At 48.6% G+C, this 20,817-nt stretch overlaps 1 protein-coding gene across 3 annotated transcripts in view; it reads right to left on the bottom strand.

Moving 5' to 3' along the window:
• mgaa (MAX dimerization protein MGA a) overlaps positions 1–20,817 on the bottom strand; it is a 30,092-nt gene that overhangs the window by 8,450 nt on the left and 825 nt on the right. Inside the window, exons 2-17 of one of the 3 annotated variants that reach the window (XM_086275748.1) lie at positions 11,539–12,629; positions 7,912–9,613; positions 7,575–7,830; positions 7,373–7,489; positions 7,127–7,249; positions 6,283–7,013; positions 4,426–4,696; positions 4,223–4,350; positions 4,064–4,132; positions 3,865–3,976; positions 3,469–3,788; positions 2,858–3,160; positions 1,409–1,742; positions 1,023–1,310; positions 285–943; positions 75–197 (exon numbers count right to left, since the gene is read on the bottom strand). In XM_086275748.1, the coding sequence (XP_086131874.1) occupies positions 75–197; positions 285–943; positions 1,023–1,310; positions 1,409–1,742; positions 2,858–3,160; positions 3,469–3,788; positions 3,865–3,976; positions 4,064–4,132; positions 4,223–4,350; positions 4,426–4,696; positions 6,283–7,013; positions 7,127–7,249; positions 7,373–7,489; positions 7,575–7,830; positions 7,912–9,613; positions 11,539–12,569 (6,567 nt within the window). In that variant the 5' untranslated portion in view covers positions 12,570–12,629. The remainder of the gene's footprint in view (positions 1–74; positions 198–284; positions 944–1,022; positions 1,311–1,408; positions 1,743–2,857; positions 3,161–3,468; positions 3,789–3,864; positions 3,977–4,063; positions 4,133–4,222; positions 4,351–4,425; positions 4,697–6,282; positions 7,014–7,126; positions 7,250–7,372; positions 7,490–7,574; positions 7,831–7,911; positions 9,614–11,538; positions 12,630–20,817) is intronic. The other 2 variants (XM_086275750.1, XM_086275749.1) reach the window with 2 other exon arrangements.

Raw genomic sequence — 20,817 nt, 5'->3', positions numbered from 1 at the left:
GCAAGCAGACAGCACCACTCGTTACCCTCCAACCCACCTATCCACCGACCAATCAGAAGCGTTCATTTACTGACCGTCTTCAGCGTCGAGACCTTTGACGTCTTCTCCCCCGACTGTCCCACCGTCCTCCTCAGACGCTCCAACAGCTCACGCAGCCGCACCCGACGCAGCCGCTCCAACGCCGTGTGGAGGAGGCGCTGCAGTACACACACGCAGACACATCTGTGAGCAGGAAGTGTGTGAGATCTTCTTCATGTGTGTGTATTTCCTTTTCGCCTTCCTACCGTGTTGTTGGCGAGCGGCGCCCTCTCATCGTCGCTCTCTGACTCTCTGAAGTCTGACGAGTTTTCCGTCTCACTGCTTGACGTCACCTCTAACGACTGTGTCTCCGTGGTAACATGTGGCTTCTCATCCACGCAGATGATGTCCAGCTCCACTGGGTCCTGAGCCGCCTCAGGTTGAGGACCTGGCGGTGGCGCAGGCATGACCTTCAACCCTAACGAAAGTGGGGATGTGGGATTGCCCTCTGAGGGTATCTGGATGGTGGGCGAGATTTGAGGTGGTGTACATTTGAAGATCAGCCCCCCTGCTCCCGTGGCGACCACAGATGCCGTTGCGCCTTCGACACCCTTCTCGGCGCCATGAGGCACGGGGGCTTTGAGCGACAGGAGCTTCACTGGGGTCATGGGGGGGTTGGAGGGGTGTGTCTGCAGCAGGGTGAAGGAGCCTGGCACCGTTAGCACCTTGGTCGGGGTCTTGGGCGGAGCTTTGGCACAAGTGACAATGATGGGGTCCAGGCTGGAGTCAGCAGGGAGGATCTTAAAGGTACAGGTGCCCTTCTGAGACAGGAAGCCAGAGCTCAGGGACGGCGAGGAGGGCAGAGGCGGAGCCTGGGGACTGACTGTGTGGGCCACAGGGGAGAGGAGCGAGGAGGAGGAAGGACCTGCAGGGACAGAATCACAATCAAGATTTTAGTTTAACCTCAGATACGCCCCGCCCATCCCCAAGGTCTGCAGACTCACCTGGCTGTGCAGGCGAAGTGGGCATGACTGCCCTCAGCTGGCTGACGGGGACCAGCTTGACCAGTTTCCCGTCGGGTCGGCGGTAAAACTGGACGCCGGAAACCATCTGGACCGGCTTCAGGAGCATCCTCTGAGACCCGGGTGCGGGGCCCGGAGGACGAGGGGCCACGACAGGAACCGTCCCAGGGGGAGGCGGGACCTTAATCAGCACTACCTGAGGGGCTTTAGGGGTCGCTGTGCCTGGAGATGGATTAACAGGTGGCGCTGGCGAGCTGCTGGACAGAGACTCTGAGCACAGACGGATTCATCAATACTTTATTGATCGATCAGGCAGAAACAGAGATTATTTATTGATCAAAGGCAGACTATCACACGGAAACGCTCACCTGTGATGGAGGTCAGGAGGGTGAGCGGTGGGACCGCTCCAGGTGGGGTCACAGAAGAGGAAGCAGTGGTGGTGACAGTGGGAGAGGCTGTAGTGGCCGCTGCGCTTGTGGTGGTCACAGCAAGGTCAGAGACCACAGAGGAAGCTGAGGAGACGTCAAGAGGCGTCGGCCCCGACCTCCGAGCAGAGGTGGAGGAGGGGGGTCGCAGAGATGGCTGCTGCTGACGGGATGAGCTCACCCGTCCCGTCAGGTAGGCCGCCAGCCGGTTGGCCGGGTGGAGCGCCCCCATCCTCCCCAGCTGGATCTTAGCCAGCGGGTAGAGCTTCCCGTTCACCTGCAGGACGACACGGAGGGAGAGTCAGGTGAGTGGCGAGCGGCAGGTTAATCGTGATGCTGGTGACGCTCCGCCCAGGTCACAGGTCAGCAAACACAGATAGAAATTAAGGGTGACATCGTGACGAGCGTGTGAAGAAGCTCAGCTCATTCTTTTTTCCCCACCTGTCCCGTTTGGCTCTTTTGCATCAGAATTTTTGTCTAAAGGCGAATAAAGATGCCCAACAGATTTACTTTACCAGATGGACCATCCCAGCTTTGCCGTAATGGTCCATTTGATTCACCTTTTATTGTTTATTTTATTTATTTTCACTTGCTAAATATGAGACAGACTTGACTGGGGAAAAGAAAGAAAAACAGCGGGGCAGAGGGACGGGGATAAAGGGCCATCCATTCGCTTCCGCTTATCCTTTTTCAGGGTCGCGGGGGGCACTGGAGCCTATCCCAGCTGTCATAGGGCGAGAGGCGGGGTACACCCTGGACAGGTCGCCAGTCTGTCGCAGGGCCAACATACAGGGACAGACAACCAATCGCACTCACTTTCATTCGCACATTCACACCTAGTGACAATTTGGGTTATCCAATTAACCTATCCCCAGTGGGATAAAGGGCAAAAAACAAAAACAAACAAAAAAAACACAAAATACATCTATGAATCACCTGGATCACCTGTTGAGAAAGAGAAAAGAGAAAACAAGCAGAAGAAAACGAGAGTAATAGAATAAACAACATCACAATGATCTATGTGAATATAACAGTAAATACTAAATATTAAACATTATTGTGCAGCACGTAAGATCGACAGCGCACAGTGTGCTTTGAGGTAGGAGCCAAAAAGGGTGTAGTTTGTGTGTGTGAGCACCCGTGTGTACACCTGTGAGCATGGATGCGCTCGTTTTTAAAAGGTTCCTTCATGTAATGACCTGCTAGAGGGTGTGGGGGGGCCACAGCCCCGTCCACCAGGGCATGAAGCAGGTATGGAGGAGATCAAGACTCCAGACATCCAGAGGCCCCCAGAACACAAGAGACCAAGGAAGACCAACAGAGGGGCAGCCGCGCCACTGTCCCAGAAAGAGCTGAGGAGAGTCCCAGATGAGGGGCTCAGCTCATTCTTACCTTGATTGGCTGGTCCGTTCCTCCCGGCGCTTTCCTATTGGCTGAGAGGAAGCCGGCAGGCGAGATTCCCGTCAGGAAAGGCAGAGCCATGTTGACCTTCGCCTCTGACGTCACTTCCTGTCCACTGCTCTCTGTCCAATCGTCCACCTGTTGATCCGTGAAGCCATCCTCCTCTGTGATGTCATCTTCCTCCACCTCCCTCTGCCAGTCCTCCACAGGCTCCGCCTCCTGCATTCTGTGCTCCTTCTTCATGTTACGTTCCTTCAGAGGCTCCACCTTCCTGCCCACCCATGCTGCATCCACCTGAAAGACATGAGGTGTAATCAACCATCACACGTCAGGCGAGTTTATCACTGTGACACACGCGTAACCATGGTTACAGGCGTTGTGGTCATTTTCTGGATGACAGGAAATGGTGACCACATAAACTAAAGCTCATTTGTTTCACAGGTGAACGCAGCTGTGATTGGTGGAAACAGCCCAGCAGCTAACCAATCAGCTGGCAGGACTGTTTCTGAAACTCAGACTCAACCAATCAGAAACATTTCTACCACCTTTATGACTTATCAATGAAAATGCACCATTACAGAGGAGGCTGCGACGGCACCCACCTGTCTGCGCGGCGCTGTCGATTTCCTCGCCTTCAGCGCGGATCTGGATATCTTGACGTGGTACTGGATGCAGCGCTCGGCGCCGCTGCCTTCCACAGACTGGCCGGTGGGATGGATGAGGAAGTTCTTGATCCAGAACGGGCGGTCTAGCCGGTTCTGAGCCATCGCCTCGCACAGCTCCATCAGCACGAGGGTCCGGTCGGCCTCGCTCTTCCACTTAAAGTCGGCCCTGATGAAGAGACGCTTCGACGGCTTCGGGGTCGGCTCAGCAGGAGGACTCGGAGGAGGCTCGGAGGGAGTCGGAGCCTGAAGGGCTTCACCTGCAGAGGAAACCTCCATGAAAGGACAGAAAACATGGCAGCAGGGGCTGATGGGAGAGCAGCAGCGTGAACGCACCTGCAGGAGGCTTAGAGGTCTTCTTCAGCTTCTTCACCTTGTGGGGCTTCGGCCGATCAGGTCGGACGGTGCCTTTGGTTGCCTCCCGGTGGACAGACGGTGTCGGTTTCACCTGGCAATGAATCAGGTAATGGCACAAATCACAGCAGAACAAACATTTACAGTAAGAGCCTCGTTCCCTCAGGAACTGCTGGCTTACCTTCTGTTTCCGGATCTTTCTGGAGTATCCTCGGACTCTGGCGCAGCTGCGGTGATCTTCTCGGACCTTCTGGAAACAAAGAAACGAGTAGTTTGTGCAGCGGATAAATGTGCGGAACGGCCTTTAAAGTGCTACGTCCATGTTTAAACAGGTCCTTACCGCAGGGCGGGTCTGTGGAGCCGCCTCAGGCATGCGTACCGGCTCTGGATCCGAGCGCCCGAGATCCCTCCTCCACAGAGTCCGGACCCGCTCGGCAGGCTGGGAGACGCTGTCCGCCTCCTTCAGAACTGCGACATGACCACGGGGTTATTATTTTTATCTATGCTTCTCTGACGCTTAAACCGTGAACCGCAGAGACTCACCGTAGGCCATCTTCATCCTCCTCTTCTTCTTGGTGCTCCCGTGGTGTGAGGAGGGGCTGGAGTCGGACCCGTCCAGGTTCTTGAGGAGGACCACCTTCTGTTTGAGGCAGCTGCAGCCGAACATGCACGCTGGCCGGCCGCAGTGGCTGATCCTGGAGTCGCGGGAGAGGCCGAGGCAGACGCAGCCCAGCCGGCAGAACTCGTTCAGACACGGCGGCGCTCGTCTGCGGCTCAGCTGGATCGGCGCCGTCGGGTTCTCGCTCACGAAACCCTGAAGAAGAACGTCAGACCTGTTTATTCTAAACGTGCGTGAAAATCTGCCCACTTCCTCATGAGTGTTTCGCATTCGTTTTTTTTTCTTGCTTGTGTTGCACTGATTTCCTGTCACATGACATCTGTGCTTCCTGTTGATAGCAGCGTCACACAGTCAACATGTCTACTTTAGTTTTTGACCTTTAAATAAACGCAGATAACCCAGAGTTTGTTTAAGGCTCGGCACGAGAGCACCGCACCACTGCTCACTAATCTGTAATTACTTTACCTGAGCGGTCTCTTGGACGTGTGCGCTGTAGTCACGCCGGCATCGAATCATCCAGGTTACGGTTAAAATAATCAAATTACAGCATTTATGTTAGACGACTTTTAATTAACTGCTTCAGCCCACTTACAATGAGAATGTAAAACAAAAATGTAGTCACTGACCTGTGTAGCATGTTAACACTATTGGAAGTAAAAATAACTTTAACTCCAATTTTGAAAACAACCTTTTTTTTGTATAAAGCTGACTGTATTATGAGTCTGTGGTCTGGGAGAGAGTCTGCAACTGTCTGCAAAATACAGTAAATAATGACCAATGTTGGGCAATTAATTATATGATGATTGATGATGAGATGAAGGAGAACAACAGCCTGATACCTGCAGGCCTGACAACAGCAGATGTATCACTGCTGTAACACCTGTAACACAGCAGTCGCCTCATTGTTCTGACACACACAACAAAACTACTGACTACACTACACACTAACTACACACTAACTACACAAGACAACACACTAACTTTAGACCAAAACACGCTAAACGTCTCAAATCTCTCACATCTCAAACACGCTGTCACTCCTAAAACTTCCCCCTTCCTAAACTACTAAGTGCCATGTTGCCATATCATTTTTTGATTGGTCGACATGGTACATTTTTGCACCAATAGCAAACGGGAGGGTAGGAGGAGTTTGGGTTTTGTCTTTGCTCACAGGCTTTCGAGCGTTTTCCCTATAAAACGCGGTTTTTACCGTTTCTTCCCGCAGTAAATATAAACAACGACAGTATTCAGGAAGAAAACCAAACATTGCAGATATTTTTATCGTAACTCTGGTTTTACGTGGCCGATCAACACAATTTAAAAACTGGTATATACGAATGTGAATCGCATCATTGGCTGGACTTTGGGATAAGGTGGCATCGTTCTGATCCCATACGGGAGCAGCCAGACACTCACTGACTAACACTGAAGAACAGAATCGTTAACGTATTAATTTTAATTTCAATTCAGGTTAGATTTTTTTTCTGTGCGCAGACACCTGCCAGCTTAGAGGGAACATTGGTTGTAACCTTGTAATAGTGTCTAATTATCTTTAATAGTCCGTGATTATTAACAGTGTGTGGTTGTTATTACTGGTCTGTAATAAACACCTGTTAGTTTGCCCTTCACATCATTTAAACTCACACAGCACAAAGTTCCTGCAGTATTTTTCAAAGAGAACATTAAAATGATCATTTATCACAAAAACAAACAGCTGTTTTACACTGAGCTGCACTTTCACCCCCACCCTCTAGGAGATGCTGCAGCCAATGAATGCTCACCGTCTGAGTGAAGAGGGACGTGAGGGCGATGGCGGCCCTCTCCGTAGTGATGCTGGTCCGGCGCAGGCCTTCCCACACGGCACCATCTTCCAGGACCTTCTGTTTTTGCAGAGCACGGGTCATCGGCTGGCGCCGACTCCTGCCGCCGTCCTCGCTCTGCCCACCCCCCAGCTCAGAGTCCGACTCCAGCGGGGCCAGGTCCCTGGACATAACCGATGGGGGCACTGTGGCCCTAGAGGGACTGAGGGTCTGAGATGAGGTCCTGGGTTTGAGCCTCCTCCGCCTCTTGATGGGGTTTGAATCTGGGCGTGATGGAGGCGCTGAGGGGGCGTGGCCCACAGGCTGCTGAGGTTCCAGTTGACTGGGTTCAGGACCCAGAGCAGCTGCAGGTTCTGGTCTGAGTTTGCTCTGTTTAGAACCTTTCTGCTTCCTCTCACCCCTCCGGCCTGGTTTAGGCTCTTTGAAGCGGGGCCTCTTGGAAGGGGGAATGAACCCAGATATGAGGTCAGAGGAGGCGGGGTCGGCGGTCTGCTTCTTCAGGACGTGGTCCAGGGTCCGGACGTAGCTGGTACTCCTGGTGGGCAGCTCGTACACCAGCGGCTCCACCGGCGGCTGGGAGAAGCTGGCGGCACGCTCGTCGATCAGCTTCCCCTCACTCTCCAGATACTCGTCCAGCATGTCGCTGCAGAACGCCGACAGGTTCTTCTTCTGCGGCTCTGAACTCGAACCGGCTGCAGGATTCAACACAAACCAGTTAGACCAGCACACGGCCCAGCGCGGCCGGAGCCGAGCTGAAAAACAACAAAACTATAACCAGCTGTGAGCACATGGCGTAGAAAAGCACCTTCAGGTCTGCAGGCTGAAGGTGTGGGCGGAGTCTCAGACAACGTGAACTTCGCTCTCCAACCTTTAATCTGAGTGACGTCTGTGGTTTTTCCTGTTCGGGACACAAATGCAGCAGAAACACCTGAAACAGAAGAGAACACAGGCGGAGCTGTTACCTGTAAACGGACTCGCAGGTGTTCTGCTCAGGCTGGGTGTTCAGGCACAGGTGAGTCAGGACACTTTGCTTGTTCGTGCTCATGCTCACCTTGAGACGTTGACAGCGGCTCCATGCTGGCGCCCGGCAGGGGGAAGGGCAGGCGGACTCCCAGGTACTGTAGGTCAATGGCCAGAGACGGGTCCAGCAGGTTCATCTTCAGACCGACTTTCACAGAGAAGAACAAAAGCAGTCAGAGACAGAACAGAGAGCTTCTACCTGCTGCCTGCAAACAGGAACCAGGGGATCGTACCTTCCTGCAGCACAGGGTGGATGACCTGCCTGTGCTTCATGAGCTTCAAGTCTCTCAGCAGAATCTTCTGGAAGGAAGCGATCATCTCTGCCAGACTCTCCGCTTTGGGTTTGGATGGGTTTAAGTCGGAGCTTTGTTCATCGCTTATGTCCAACCGGTCACCGCCCTCAGGTGAGTCTGCAGTTCTTTGACCGTCAGGTGTGGGCCGTGGAGCCGGCCTGTCGGAGGAGTCGGCCAGGTGGAGCTTAAGAGCCTCCTGAAACAGGGGCTGTGTGTTAACCCTTAGTATGCATGCTGTATTATGGTGGTTTATGATCAGTTATCTATCCAACGTTACCTTTGAAGTGAAAGAGATGAATAACTGCTCCTCCACTTCCTCCAGGTTCGGCTGCATGCTCCTGTAGGTGGAGTTGTCCACCTCCTGCTCCACCTCGCTCTTGCCAAGCCTTCGCTGCCGAACCTCCTTCTTTCGCTTGCAGGGTTTTCTGGCTGGGAGCGGATGGACCTGCTGAGAAGGTTCATGTGTTTCTGTCACAGGTAAGCAGGGAACAGCCGCCGCCTCAGTGTTCGAAAACTCCACCCCCATCCCGAGGTCGACGTCATTGGACAAAAACTGCACGAGGTCAGCGAGTGAAGGCGTGGGAGAGAGTCCGTCGCCGTCTATTGACGAGAAGGTTGGCGACAGAGGCAGTTGAAGGGCGAGTGGGGATAGCTCTGCGGGGAAGGGCAGCGACTGTTCACTCTCTGGGAAAGATGCCGGAGGATCAGGAGCAGGCATGGAGGTGTTTGGACTCTGTGGTTCAGGGTCCTCAGGTAAAGTCTGCGGTGGAGGCTGAAATGTTGTGAATGACGTGTCTACGAAGGACTCGGGTGGAGGTAACACTGTATGCCATTTAAACACAGACGGGTCTTCGGTGTCCTGCGAGTCTTCAGGAGGTCCTGCTGCATCACATGCTTCAGAGGCCGCAGAGTCGAGCTCTAAAGCGATCGAGGCCGGCAGGTGAGGTAAAGGTTCTGGAGAACTCGCAGGAGACATCGGCTCATAGCCGAAGGACGAACACTCTGGGTCAGGAAGCGAAGACCTCAGGGTGGGGGAGTCTAAAGGTGGTGTCGATGATTCAGGTGGTGTTTGTGGTGAGTTCGGGGAACATAACACTGTGTGGAGGGGCGGGGGGGCAGTAGGAGGCAGTGAAGAGGTAGTAAGAGATGCCCCGAGGGAGCAGAATGGCTGGTTTAAGCCGGGTAACACTTGGGTACTGTCAGGGCCTCTCGGCTCTGGGCCCGGGCTTTCGGAAACGCGAGCCGAGCGGTCGTCAGTTCTTGGACCCAGCAGATGTGCAGCAGCAGCTGGACCAGGCTGCTGAGGAGACACGGTTTGTCCAGAGACATTAAAAACCATGTCAGCTAGAGGATCTGTACATCCGGAGGTCGTGAGGTCGGGCTTCAGGCTGCCGAGATCCTTGGAGGGATATGCTGCACCGGCGGTACCTTCCCAAAGCGGATGTGCAAAAGAAGCAGCAGAACTGGCCAATACGGACAGGCGCTCAGGAGGAGCTGCCGGGGCCAGAGAGTCCGGTTTGTTCTTTGTCTTTTTAGAGTGCTGCCTCAGAAAGAGAGCGAGCGCCGGCAGAGGCAGCCGAGCCGGCCGCTTGTGCTGCTTCATGGCTGTCTCTGTTGTAGCGTCTGGGTTAGGTCGGTGCTCCAAGTCCTCAGAGGAGTTCTGGGATACTTCTGGAGCAGCACGACCAGGACCACCCCTCCCAACACCATCGTTACAGTTTAGTGAATTCAGCGACTGCCCGTCGTCCTTAATGGTCCCTCTTATTTCACATTTCCTTGGAGGTGCTTTAACACATGTACTGTCTTTAAGGGCTTCTCGTCCTTTAGCTTTTACACTCGAGTTCTTAGTGTTGGTTTGCTCTGCTCTGAGAGAGGCGCTGTGATTGATGCCGAGCTGCTCCAGGTTGCATCTCTGCAGTGAAACGTGAGCTTCACGAATCAGCTCCGAGAACAACTTCTGAGCTGGACGTGAGACGCTGCTGAGGCAAAGCAAACGAAAACACTGGATTAGTGACATCGGTGTTATTTATGAGGTCAATCAAAACCTGCAGCATTAAACTCGTTGAGAGGACTGTTTACAATCAAGCTTCATACATGGAGCTAAAATTAGCCCGTTTCCTCCTGTGCAAAGGGGTTTGGGATCTCTGATTCTCTGTGATGTTGTATTTGTCTAACTTTAAAAAAAAATAAATCAAGTAAAGGCTTCGGAGCACTGTTTCTTCTTTTTTTAAGCATTTAAAAATCCCTTAATAATCTTATTTTCATGGTTTTATTCACTTTTACTCATGCAGAACGGTTCTCCAGGGAATAGAAGAACCACAAACTGACCCGCCACCTCAGCCTTTATGATTCTCCTGCAGTGTAACGATGTCACAAACATCTCCTTCAACTTCAGTTTTGAATGCACCAAACAACCACCATCATGGAGGCTGTGACACGTCTGATTTGCCGTTAACCGCTGTGTTAGCTGATTGGCTGATGGTGAAGAGGAGAACTCGACATCAAGAGGACAGAACCTGCCAGGTAGTCTCTGAGTTCCTTGGCTGGAACACGGACAAAGATGTGGTTAGCACCTGGTTGCAGACCTAGATCTACAACCAGGTCTGCAGGTCACACAGCAACTCAAGTTTGCAGATAAATGTTCAGTCATTTATCCAGGGGAAGAATTCCAGGGAGAGCTCGGTTCTAGATGTCCTAACAATCATTGCATTGAGTTTTTCCTTTCCAGTCACCTTTCTCACTCACTGTGTGTCAACAGGCCTCTCTGCATTGAATCATATCTGTTATTAATCTCTGTCTCTCTTCCACAGCATGTCTTTATCCTGTCTTCCTTCTCTCACCCCAACCAATCACAGCAGATGGCCCCGCCCCTCCCTGAGCCTGGTTCTGCCAGAGGTTTCTTCCTGTTCAAAGGGAGTTTTTCCTTCCCACTGTCGCCAAAGTGCTTGCTCATAGGGGGTCATGTGATTGTTGGGTTTTTGTCTGCATGTATTATTGTAGGATCTACTGTACAATATATAGCACCTTGAGGCGACTGCTGTTGTGATTTGGTGCTGTATAAATAAAATTGAATTGAATTAACAGATATTCAGTCATGTGTGACTGCTTCTATGATACCCACAGACTGCCAGGAGCAAAACAAACCAAAAACCATCCCATAATTCAGACGCTAAAGTACTGGGTGCGAACACCTGCTGGGCTTCACGAACCAGAGCTGAACATTTACAGCAAGTAACTGGGACCATCACAGACTGCTTTGTGCTGTCGTTATGGAACAGATAAAAAAATAAGTGTGTTCAAGGTAAGACACTAAAGATCAGGAAACGGTGTGTAACGCCTTCCTGAATATTCTGATGGACAATCAGAACAAGACGCCCTTGGTTCGGTGGGGAACCAAAGACCCTCAAAATTCAAACGTTGCCCCAAAACTGCTCCCATTGAAGAACTTTTACTTTCTAGTTTCTCTGGAACTCTGGCCCTTTTAGTTCTAAACAAGTACAGCATCTCTCCACCAATTTAAAATCTCTGCAAACAGTTTTTGAGTTTTCAGCAGGAAGGTGGAGATCCATCAAACATTTATTCATGTCACCATCGATTTGTAGTTTGTGCATGAAACTAAAGCTTGATGTGTAGCTCACACAGGTGGCTGAGGTGGACAGCAGCAGTTGGGCTGGTGGTGGGTTTCTCAGAGGTAATCCACTCTCTCCACTACCTAACAGACCCACCCCAGCTGCTGTGGCACACAGAGATATTTCTCTGGAGGTGCTCGTCAGTGGAAGAACGATTACGACACACCGACGGTTAACATGAGCCTAAACACAGGAAGTCCGCTGGCTGACTGGAAACACGTCTTTCTTACACACCTGATACTCAGTACAGAGAAACTAAAGAATCAAAGTCTTACCCCAAAATCTGCCCGGGGGGCATGGCAGCAGGCGGATCTCTGTTTGTAGTGGAACTGTCTTTGAGGTCTCCGGGCACTGAAGGTTTGGACTCCACTGATTTGGAGGCTCGAGGTTTGTGGCTTGCCAGCAAAGACCTCAGGCTCTCCTTCACAGGAAACTGCTCAGCAAATCCTCCTTGTTTATGGAACGGATCCCCAGAGTTTGCTTTCAGTTTTCCTCCCCATGAACCAGACCCGTCCTCCTTCAGTCCCTTAGTGAACGGGTTGTAGTTGACCTTCAGCTGAACAAACCGAGCGTTCTGATAGGCTGTGACCGCCATGAATTCAGTCTGGGGGAATGAGAAGGTAATGACACCGGGATCACTCAGTTTTATGTCTTTAGCAGCTTTGTCTGTCTGGACCACGTGCAGTCGCGGTAGGTAGCGGTGCATCGGATGCAGAATAGTGTTCCCGTCTCGGTCTGAGATGTTGTTTGTGAGCTTCATCCTGTAAAAGGACACCGGACTCTGCATCCAGTGTTGGCCCGTCGCCGGGGACTCTAGATGAGCAAAAGGCTGACTCTTTGCATGCCGTGTTCCTTTACCATCAGCTTGCCAGTTCTTGCCGGTCCATCTATAGTGACTGTTGTCTAATGGCTGGACGTCCATCATCAGAGTGTACCTCCTGGATGGCTGCAGGCCGGAGATGCGGAAGCGGCAGTAGGGGAACATCCTGCTGCCTTGTTCGGTCAGAATCATCTCTGTTCCACATCTGAAGAACACGTTCCACATGCTGTGGTTCTCCAGGGTCACTGTGATGCCCCCGCAGGTGTTCTCCGGTGGCAGAGTGTCCGACTGAGGCTTTTCGCTGGCGGGATGTTTCTGCTCAGTGCCCCTCCTGACAGCCTGCTCCACCCCGCCTTCGCTCGCCTTCCCGGGTTTCGGGGTGACGCACCATGACAAAGGGGGGCTGCTGGCAGCGGTTGCTGTTGCAGGGGTGGTCGCCCTTTCCTGATGGAACACCATGTTTTTCTGCTTCTTCTTAGAAGCCATGAACAGGTCCAACGAGGATCCTGGAGTTTATTCATCTGCACGACAGGTCAGGACAGCATCCTGAAAACAAGAAGCACAGAGTCAATAACAGCTGCACAAGATGCTCAAACAGAGTCCGGTGATGTGTTAAAACATCATCCGATGGTTTCGTTAATGCCCGAATTCTCCACACAGAACCACAGGATGCACCTGGATCACAAAGCTGAGCTGTCAGGACCGTGAGCCCTGGAGAGGATATCAAAGACCCCCTCACACAGACTTTAGCTCCTGAGGACCCGGCCTTCGCGGTCTACGTGGGCCGGGTCCTCAGAAGGTCGGGTAGGCCGGAAGTAAAGGGCTGTGAAATTGGACGGTCTAGGCTTCAGATTTACGTCACCGCTGTCTTGGTGGAGTTTAATAAACTCGGCCGTCTGCTCCTTGCTGTCTAAAATATAACAGGACGCTGGAGTAAACTCGACCATCTCACACTTCTGTTTAATCCGTTTTCTGTTTGACGTTTATTCAACTGTGTGAAAACCAGAACTTAATCTCAGCCAAACCGATTTACTCAGGAACACATAAAACACTGAAAAAAGCCCAACAATAACATTTTTAAGTTATCTGAGTGACGTATATACAGTGTTGGGTAACTTACTTTTGAAAGAACTATGTTACTTCGTTACTTTCAAAGTAACTATGTTACTTCGTTACTTTGGTTTTACTCAGAATTCTACGGTGGCCCTGAGAGGCCAAACGGACTGCAACTTCAGAAAACACTTGCAAAAGAAAAACGCTGCAAAAAGAAAAACGCTGCAAAAGCACACACAACACAACGGAAATGTTTCTGAGGAGACAATAACCGGACGGACCAGTTGCACAAACCAAAACATGTATGTATGGCTGTATCCCAATTCAGGGTCTGCAGCCTTAACAGTCCTCAAGGGCCGCGTACTTAAAGACCGCTGAGGCCGGAAGTGCGAGGCTTGTGAAATGGGACGGTCTAGCCTCCGTTGCGCTGCCCAGGTCGCCTAGCAACCATGATACTAACAGCTGGAAACGTTTCATACAGCTTTGTTTGACAGAAATGAAGGAGAACAAAATGTTTTATTGTTCGTTCATGTTTTATGACATCACTTTGATTAGTTGAGTATCTGAGGCTGAGACCACAGGACTGTAAAACATGATAGTTGGGCTTCATTCCTGTGCTGAACAGTCATTTCAAGATTAGTTAGTAAATAACAATTAGCTGATGTTGTTCATGAGACTAAAATCATCTCACTGTGGTAATGTATATACAATATGGCCAATATTATAGTTATTGTCAGATTATTATGATAATAATAATAATAATAATAATGGATTGGATTTATATAGCGCTTTTCAAGGCACCCAAAGCGCTTTACAATGCCACTATTCATTCACTCTCACATTCACACGCTGGTGGAGGCAAGCTACGGTTGTAGCCACAGCTGCCCTGGGGCAGACTGACAGAAGCGAGGCTGCCATATCGCGCCATCGGCCCCTCTGGCCAACACCAGTAGGCAAGTAGGGTAAAATGTCTTGCCCAAGGACACAACGACCAGGACAGAGAGCCCGGGGATCGAACCGGCGACCTTCCGGTTACAGATACGCTTCCCAACCCCCTGAGCCCGGTCGATACATTACAGCAGTGAACATGAACTCTGTGCCAAATACTGAGCTTCAGTAAAGATTCAAGTTGCAGCTATTTATATTTCCTATCACCTTAAATCTTCACTCAAAGACACTCAAGTATCTTTGACAGTGTCTCTATAGATGTATTATACAGTGGGGCAATATAGTATTTTTTCCATGAATTCACATGGTAGGATTTGTAAAGAATTCATTCGTAAATCAGGGTGGAAAATAAGTATTTGGTCACCTCAAACAAGGAAAATCTCTGGCTCTCACAGACCTGTAACGTCTTCTGTAAGAAGCTTTTCTGTCCCCCACTCGTTACCTGTATGAATGGCACCTGTTTGAACTCATCATCTGTATAAAAGACACCTGTCCACAGCCTCAAACAGTCAGACTCCAAACTCCGCCATGGCCAAGACCAAAGAGCTTTCGAAGGACACCAGGAAAAGTATTGTAGACCTGCACCAGACTGGGAAGAGTGAATCTACAATAGGCAAGCAGCTTGGTGTGAAAAAATCAACTGTGGGAGCAATCATCAGAAAATGGAAGACATACAAGACCACTGATAATCTCCCTCGATCTGGGGCTCCACGCAAGATCTCATCCTGTGGGGTCAAAATGATCATGAGAACGGTGAGCAAAGATCCCAGAACCACACGGGGGGACCTGGTGAATGACCTGCAGAGAGCTGGGACCAAAGTAACAAAGGTCACCATCAGTAACACACTACAACGGCAGGGAATCAAATCCCGCAGTGCCAGACGTGTTCCGCTGCTGAAGCCAGTGCATGTCCAGGCCCGTCTGAAGTTTGCCAGAGAGCACATGGATGATACAGCAGAGGATTGGGAGAATGTCATGTGGTCAGATGAAACCAAAGTAGAACTTTTTGGTATAAACTCAACTCGTCGTGTTTGGAGGAAGAAGAATACTGAGTTGCATCCCAAGAACACCATACCTACTGTGAAGCATGGGGGTGGAAACATCATGCTATGGGGCTGTTTTTCTGCCAAGGGGACAGGACGACTGATCCGTGTTAAGGACAGAATGAATGGGGCCATGTATCGTGAGATTTCGAGCCAAAACCTCCTTCCATCAGTGAGAACTTTGAAGATGAAACGAGGCTGGGTCTTCCAACATGACAATGATCCAAAACACACCGCCCGGGCAACAAAGGAGTGGCTCCGTAAGAAGCATTTGAAAGTCCTGGAGTGGCCTAGCCAGTCTCCAGACCTCAACCCCATAGAAAATCTGTGGCGGGAGTTGAAAGTCCGTGTTGCTCGGCGACAGCCCCAAAACATCACTGCTCTCGAGAAGATCTGCATGGAGGAATGGGCCAAAATACCAGCTACTGTGTGTGCAAACCTGGTAAAGACCTATAGTAAACGTTTGACCTCTGTTATTGCCAACAAAGGTTATGTTACAAAGTATTGAGTTGTATTTTTGTTATTGACCAAATACTTATTTTCCACCCTGATTTACGAATAAATTCTTTACAAATCCTACCATGTGAAGTCATGGATTTTTTTTTCACATTCTGTCTCTCACAGTTGAAGTGTACCTCTGGTGCAAATTACTGACCTCTGTCATCATTTTAGGTGGGGGAACTTGCACAATCGGTGGCTGACTAAATACTTTTTTGCCCCACTGTATATAAGAGACAAATGTCGTTCCTTCAGTATGCTGGCATTACTAAATTTGGCTCAATGCTTACATACATGTGTAAAAAGCAAATGTACGAGCTGTGATAACTGTGTCTGATAGAATGAAGAGTAGACTGATGTATGAAATATTCCTTTATTGGGTGAGAAAATCAGACCATGTCATAACTGCTTTAAGTCATACAGAATAGATATCAGAGCCTTAAACAGGCTGACTCCTGCTAAATGGGTCAAACTGGGCAGAAAGTCTACAAACACATAACATCCTTACAGAATATGATGTAACACTATAGATCAACTTAGCTCAGAATATATAAAGCATATAAACAATTACAGCAATATGATGCAACACACACAGCAGTGCTACTAATCCAAAATACTCAAAGCTTCATAGAACTGAAACAAACATTTATTTTTAGCTCCATTCTGCTGCTGATACATACTTTAGGTTTCTGAATATAAAACTTGTTGCTGCCTTTCATAGTGTGTAACTTGAAGGCCCTGAGTACTTTCTCCCACACTGAAAACACTGGAATGATAAAATTATTTGAACATTACCTAATAAGACTGATTCAGGACAGACAATTAGTTATTCTAAACTTTCCTAGCAGTCCTTCACAAACAGGGAACAGTCTGTCTATGCTCTCCATCTGTCAGCTGCTGCTGGCTCTTCCTCCTCCTCTTCCTCACACACTGCTGAGTTTGTCCTGGTGTATCATCAGGGGTGCAAAGCCTCACAGCTGATGAGCAGCAGTGGGTCCCTCAGTCTGTCCTCACTCTGGACACTTGCAGTTGTCACACATGGAAATCAAATGTGTGATAAGCTGCAGGATTCAAACACAAGTGTAACTTATAAACACATGTTCATACTTTTATTCCACAATCAGAGAGAAAGAAACAGAGAGTGCAGGACAGACAGACAGACAGGTGACAGTCTCAGGTGTATACACTGCTACACAACAGCACCAGAGAAGGAGGATTTAGTGTTTGTGTTATTACGAAACAAGAAGAGTTCCCAGATGGTGCAGTGGACACATGTGTGACTCCTGTGATTAAAGCATCTTTCTTTCAGCTTAACGAGTGAACCGTCAGCTCGTTAAAACACATGTTAAAGTCCGTTTGGCTCGACACCAACGAACAGAGGCAGAAATATAACATAGCTAACATTAACAGTGCAGTGAATCCTGCTTGTGCCGTGATATTCAGGACTGCAAACCGAGCAGCATCACTGACTTTTAGCTTGTTGTGTTTGTGGATATATGACTGACTTTAATTATCCACAAAATCATCACATTCTCTGTAAGAGATAGATATATATATATAGAGAGCGAGAGAGAGAGAGCTAGAGAGAGAGCGAGGTACAGGATTTCAAACAAAGTAAACGCTGAAAGTACAAACATCACTAATGTCACATAACTTTGCCGACATGTGGCCAACAGTAATGTTTTAATGTTCTTCATTATTAAACATTTGCACATAAATAAGTGACATGATATTTACTACTTACTTTTGAAAGTTTACTCTTCGGCTGCTCCGCTTCCACTTCTTTGAAGTGTCTCCCAGTCCCAGTGCACTTGTTAGCATTTTTTGGTTCGTGCAACTGGTCCGTCCGGTTATTGTCTCCCCAGAAACATTTCCGTTGTGTTGTGTGTGCTTTTTGCAGCGTTTTTCTTTTTGCAGCATTTTCTTTTTGCAGCATTTTCTTTTTGCAGCATTTTTCTTTTTGCAAGTGTTTTCTGAAGTTGCGGTCCGTTTGGCCTCTCAGGGCCACCGTAGAATTCTCTTATTAATGTGTTGCTTCCAGCAAGGATGCCAGTGTTCTAGCTTGCTTACATGTTAGCACTATCCTGCCACACTGCACTGTGCCACCTAATGGCAGTGTGAGTGCAAGTTAATGATGAAATTAATGAAACTAAATTAGAAATTAACGATGTTTGTTTTATGTGTCACTTTTTTTTCCCTGTCTGTTTTAATCTATTTCTATTGTTTCAACCCTCTACAAATGCAAACACGTCATTTTGGGGTTGATGCAGCAGTGTTATAAATCTAATCTAATCTATCACTAGGAAGAAGCAGTGGATCCTAAAACAAACAACTGGACCGTCGTCGACTGACGCCATGATTCTAGCTAGATTCTAGACTGCAGATGAGCTGCATATGTGTTTAGTAGTAATTTGTTTTTGTAGAGGGTTAGCAAAACAACCATGTTTGAGGGTGTCACCCTGGCGCTAACCAAAACGCTATTTAGTCGAGTGTGACATCATTCCCAGGTCCGTGTTCCGATTTCCGAGGTCAGTCGAACGCAACACAAGTAGTAACGAGTAACGACCCCATCTAAATCCCAGTAACAATAAATGCTTTACTGATTTTGGCATAATAACTAGTTACCGTGCTCATTACCACAATAATAACGTAGTTACTGTAACGCATTAGTCCCTACACTGTTTATATATCATGTTTAACCTGAGTAGCGAAAGACCGCGGGGGTCTGAAAACGATGTGCGGGGAGTACACTGTTTTCGAGGCTCGGACCTCTCGGCTAGCTATCGAGCTGGTGGGTAATAGACGTCTGCTTATTCCTGCGTCTTCTGGGATCTTACAAAGCTTCAAACGAGGTGTCGACGATTTTGATCGTCGATGTAATCTTGACAAGTTGACTAATCGTGGCAGCCCTAATTCAGACCGTTAAGTTCAATACTGGTTACTGACCAGTTACTTAACAGAGCAGGCACCAATGAAAATATCAGACAAGCACCATCATCTGTGTGCATGTGTATTGCCAGTTTGCTGATAGGGGAATCGTTTCTCTGTTATTTTTATTCTTTCCTCTGCTGCACAGATTAAACAGGCCTTTATTTCTTGTTGTAAATCAGCAAACACTGACCTCAGTAACACGATCACCACTGAATCTTTAGACGCAAACATGGTTTTCTTATCCATCGTATGCTTCATATACACCAGAGTCTGTTAAAGCTTTTGGGTGGAGGCAGGCCCTTGCAGCGGAGACCTCTGTAAGCTTAGCTAGCGATCACACGGGGAGAGAGCGGCAGCGACCAGACATCACGGGAAAGACGTTTTTTAACTGATGAACAACAGAAACGAAACAAAATCACAGATTCTGCTATAAAAACACAACAAGACATGGTGGACATTATGGTGAATCAATAGCTGTGCATAAATATGTTTCTATATACATTCATTTTAAAAGTGCGTGTTTCAGTTTGGGTTCCACGCTGAATCAGGAACGTGACACAAAATCATGTCCCGTCATCACAAAGGACACGACAAGAAGCCAGAGCGGGCTGAGCTTCAACCTCACAAAAAATACTCTGGACTGGGGCTGGGCTATCTCATACCGTTCACGGTAATACGGTGTAATTTTGGGCAACGATAGGAAAACGAAATATCGCGATAGAATATGTGTAAAACGCGCATGCGCAGTGCCTTTGTTTACATACGCACATGGCGGCAATGCAGAATGAGAAGAGCGAAAGCGGATCATTGAATGAAACAGATGAACCAGAACTGGTTTGTAAAAATGCTGCAGCTTCACTGGTGTGGAACTGGTTTAGTTTTCGTCCGTCAGATACACAACAAAGCACTATTTTCGGTAGAGCATGCTAGCGGGCCGTCGTTATTACCGCGTTGTTTGGAAAATACGGCACACTTAAAATCAATCCTTTGATTTTTCTGAAAGTTGACAGTGCCCCTTATAATCCCGTGTGCCTTATGTATGAACTCTGGTTGCGTTTACTGACCTTGAAACAATTTTATGTACACGGCGCTCGAAAATCTGTCAAAGGACTTTGCTGAGCTACGAAGCCGCACCGCTGTACCGCGGAGTGATACGTACTGTGCTTCAACATAATATTACCGTATTGTGTGTGTATAACCTCTTTTTAAGTTTTGTGGATATTATACATGGTTATGCTGAGGATATGTCGGTCAGTTTCCACTGGAAATGCCTTTTGGTTAAACTGTCAGCAACGAATTTGCATTTGCACTGTTACATTTTTATATAACTTTATTGCATATAAAAAACAGCTGCTTGTTTAAGTGAAAATACATTGATGGGGGTTTTGCACTAATAAAATTGTGGAGTTGTAAAGCATTTTGTCTCGTGTCAATTATATCGTCAGTTATATCGTTATCGCAAATTTTCAAATGTATATCGTGATAACTATTTTTGGTCATATCACCCTGCTCTACTCTGGACGAACATTTACTGAAACATTTTGTGTTATCATTGCTGAAACTGACATCCTGATTGCAATCACGTTAGCCTGAAAGTGCTAGCTGATAATGCCTACCGCCACGTCACATCCAAATACAGTCAGGTATGGTCACAGGGTGTGTGATGTCATGTTGCAGGATGTTTACCTGACACAGGTGTAACCTGCTGACGACCTACTAAATTGAATTTCATTGTGCTAACCACATAAGATGTATAACAGTCATAATGAGTGAATAACTAATTCTGGTGAGCTAGCCAGTGCTAGCACTCGCAGTCATGTGTGGTCAAAAATGTCAGACTGCAGGCTTCGTAACAGGTAACTGTGCTATCTTAAGTCTCATATACTTTAGCACTGTAGTGTTCACGCTAACTGGGCAGGTTAGCTGCTATCTGCTAACATGTTAGCATTGCAGCTATTATGCCACCTGAAGAAAACAGAAGTCTTGACAGGATTGCATACTAAGGTGTGCTTTCTGCAGGTGTTACAATGAAGTCCAAGTAGTCAGTTTTTAACAAGTAACGCAGACTCTTACAGGAAGCTCTAAAACACAGCCACATCAAGCCCTGGGTAGCAGCAGGAGGTCTGAGGGACACTGAGGTGGTCTCTGGGCGCTGGAGCTGCTGACTTTAGTTTAACTCACCCGTGAACGTGGCAGAGCTGAGGTCAGAGCATCTCAGAAACATTCAGGGCGCAGACACTGTGCAGCCTGCTAGCTCTGTG

This window comes from Aulonocara sp. 'chitande type north' Nkhata Bay, linkage group LG19 (genome assembly GCF_057382095.1).
Source record: "Aulonocara sp. 'chitande type north' Nkhata Bay isolate Kocher_YH1m ecotype deep benthic linkage group LG19, A_spYH_male_GT1.1, whole genome shotgun sequence".
NCBI classification, from domain to species: Eukaryota; Metazoa; Chordata; class Actinopteri; order Cichliformes; family Cichlidae; genus Aulonocara; species Aulonocara sp. 'chitande type north' Nkhata Bay.
The sequence above is the reverse complement of the archived record's forward strand: the minus strand, read 5'-3'. Positions and strand labels throughout refer to the sequence as shown.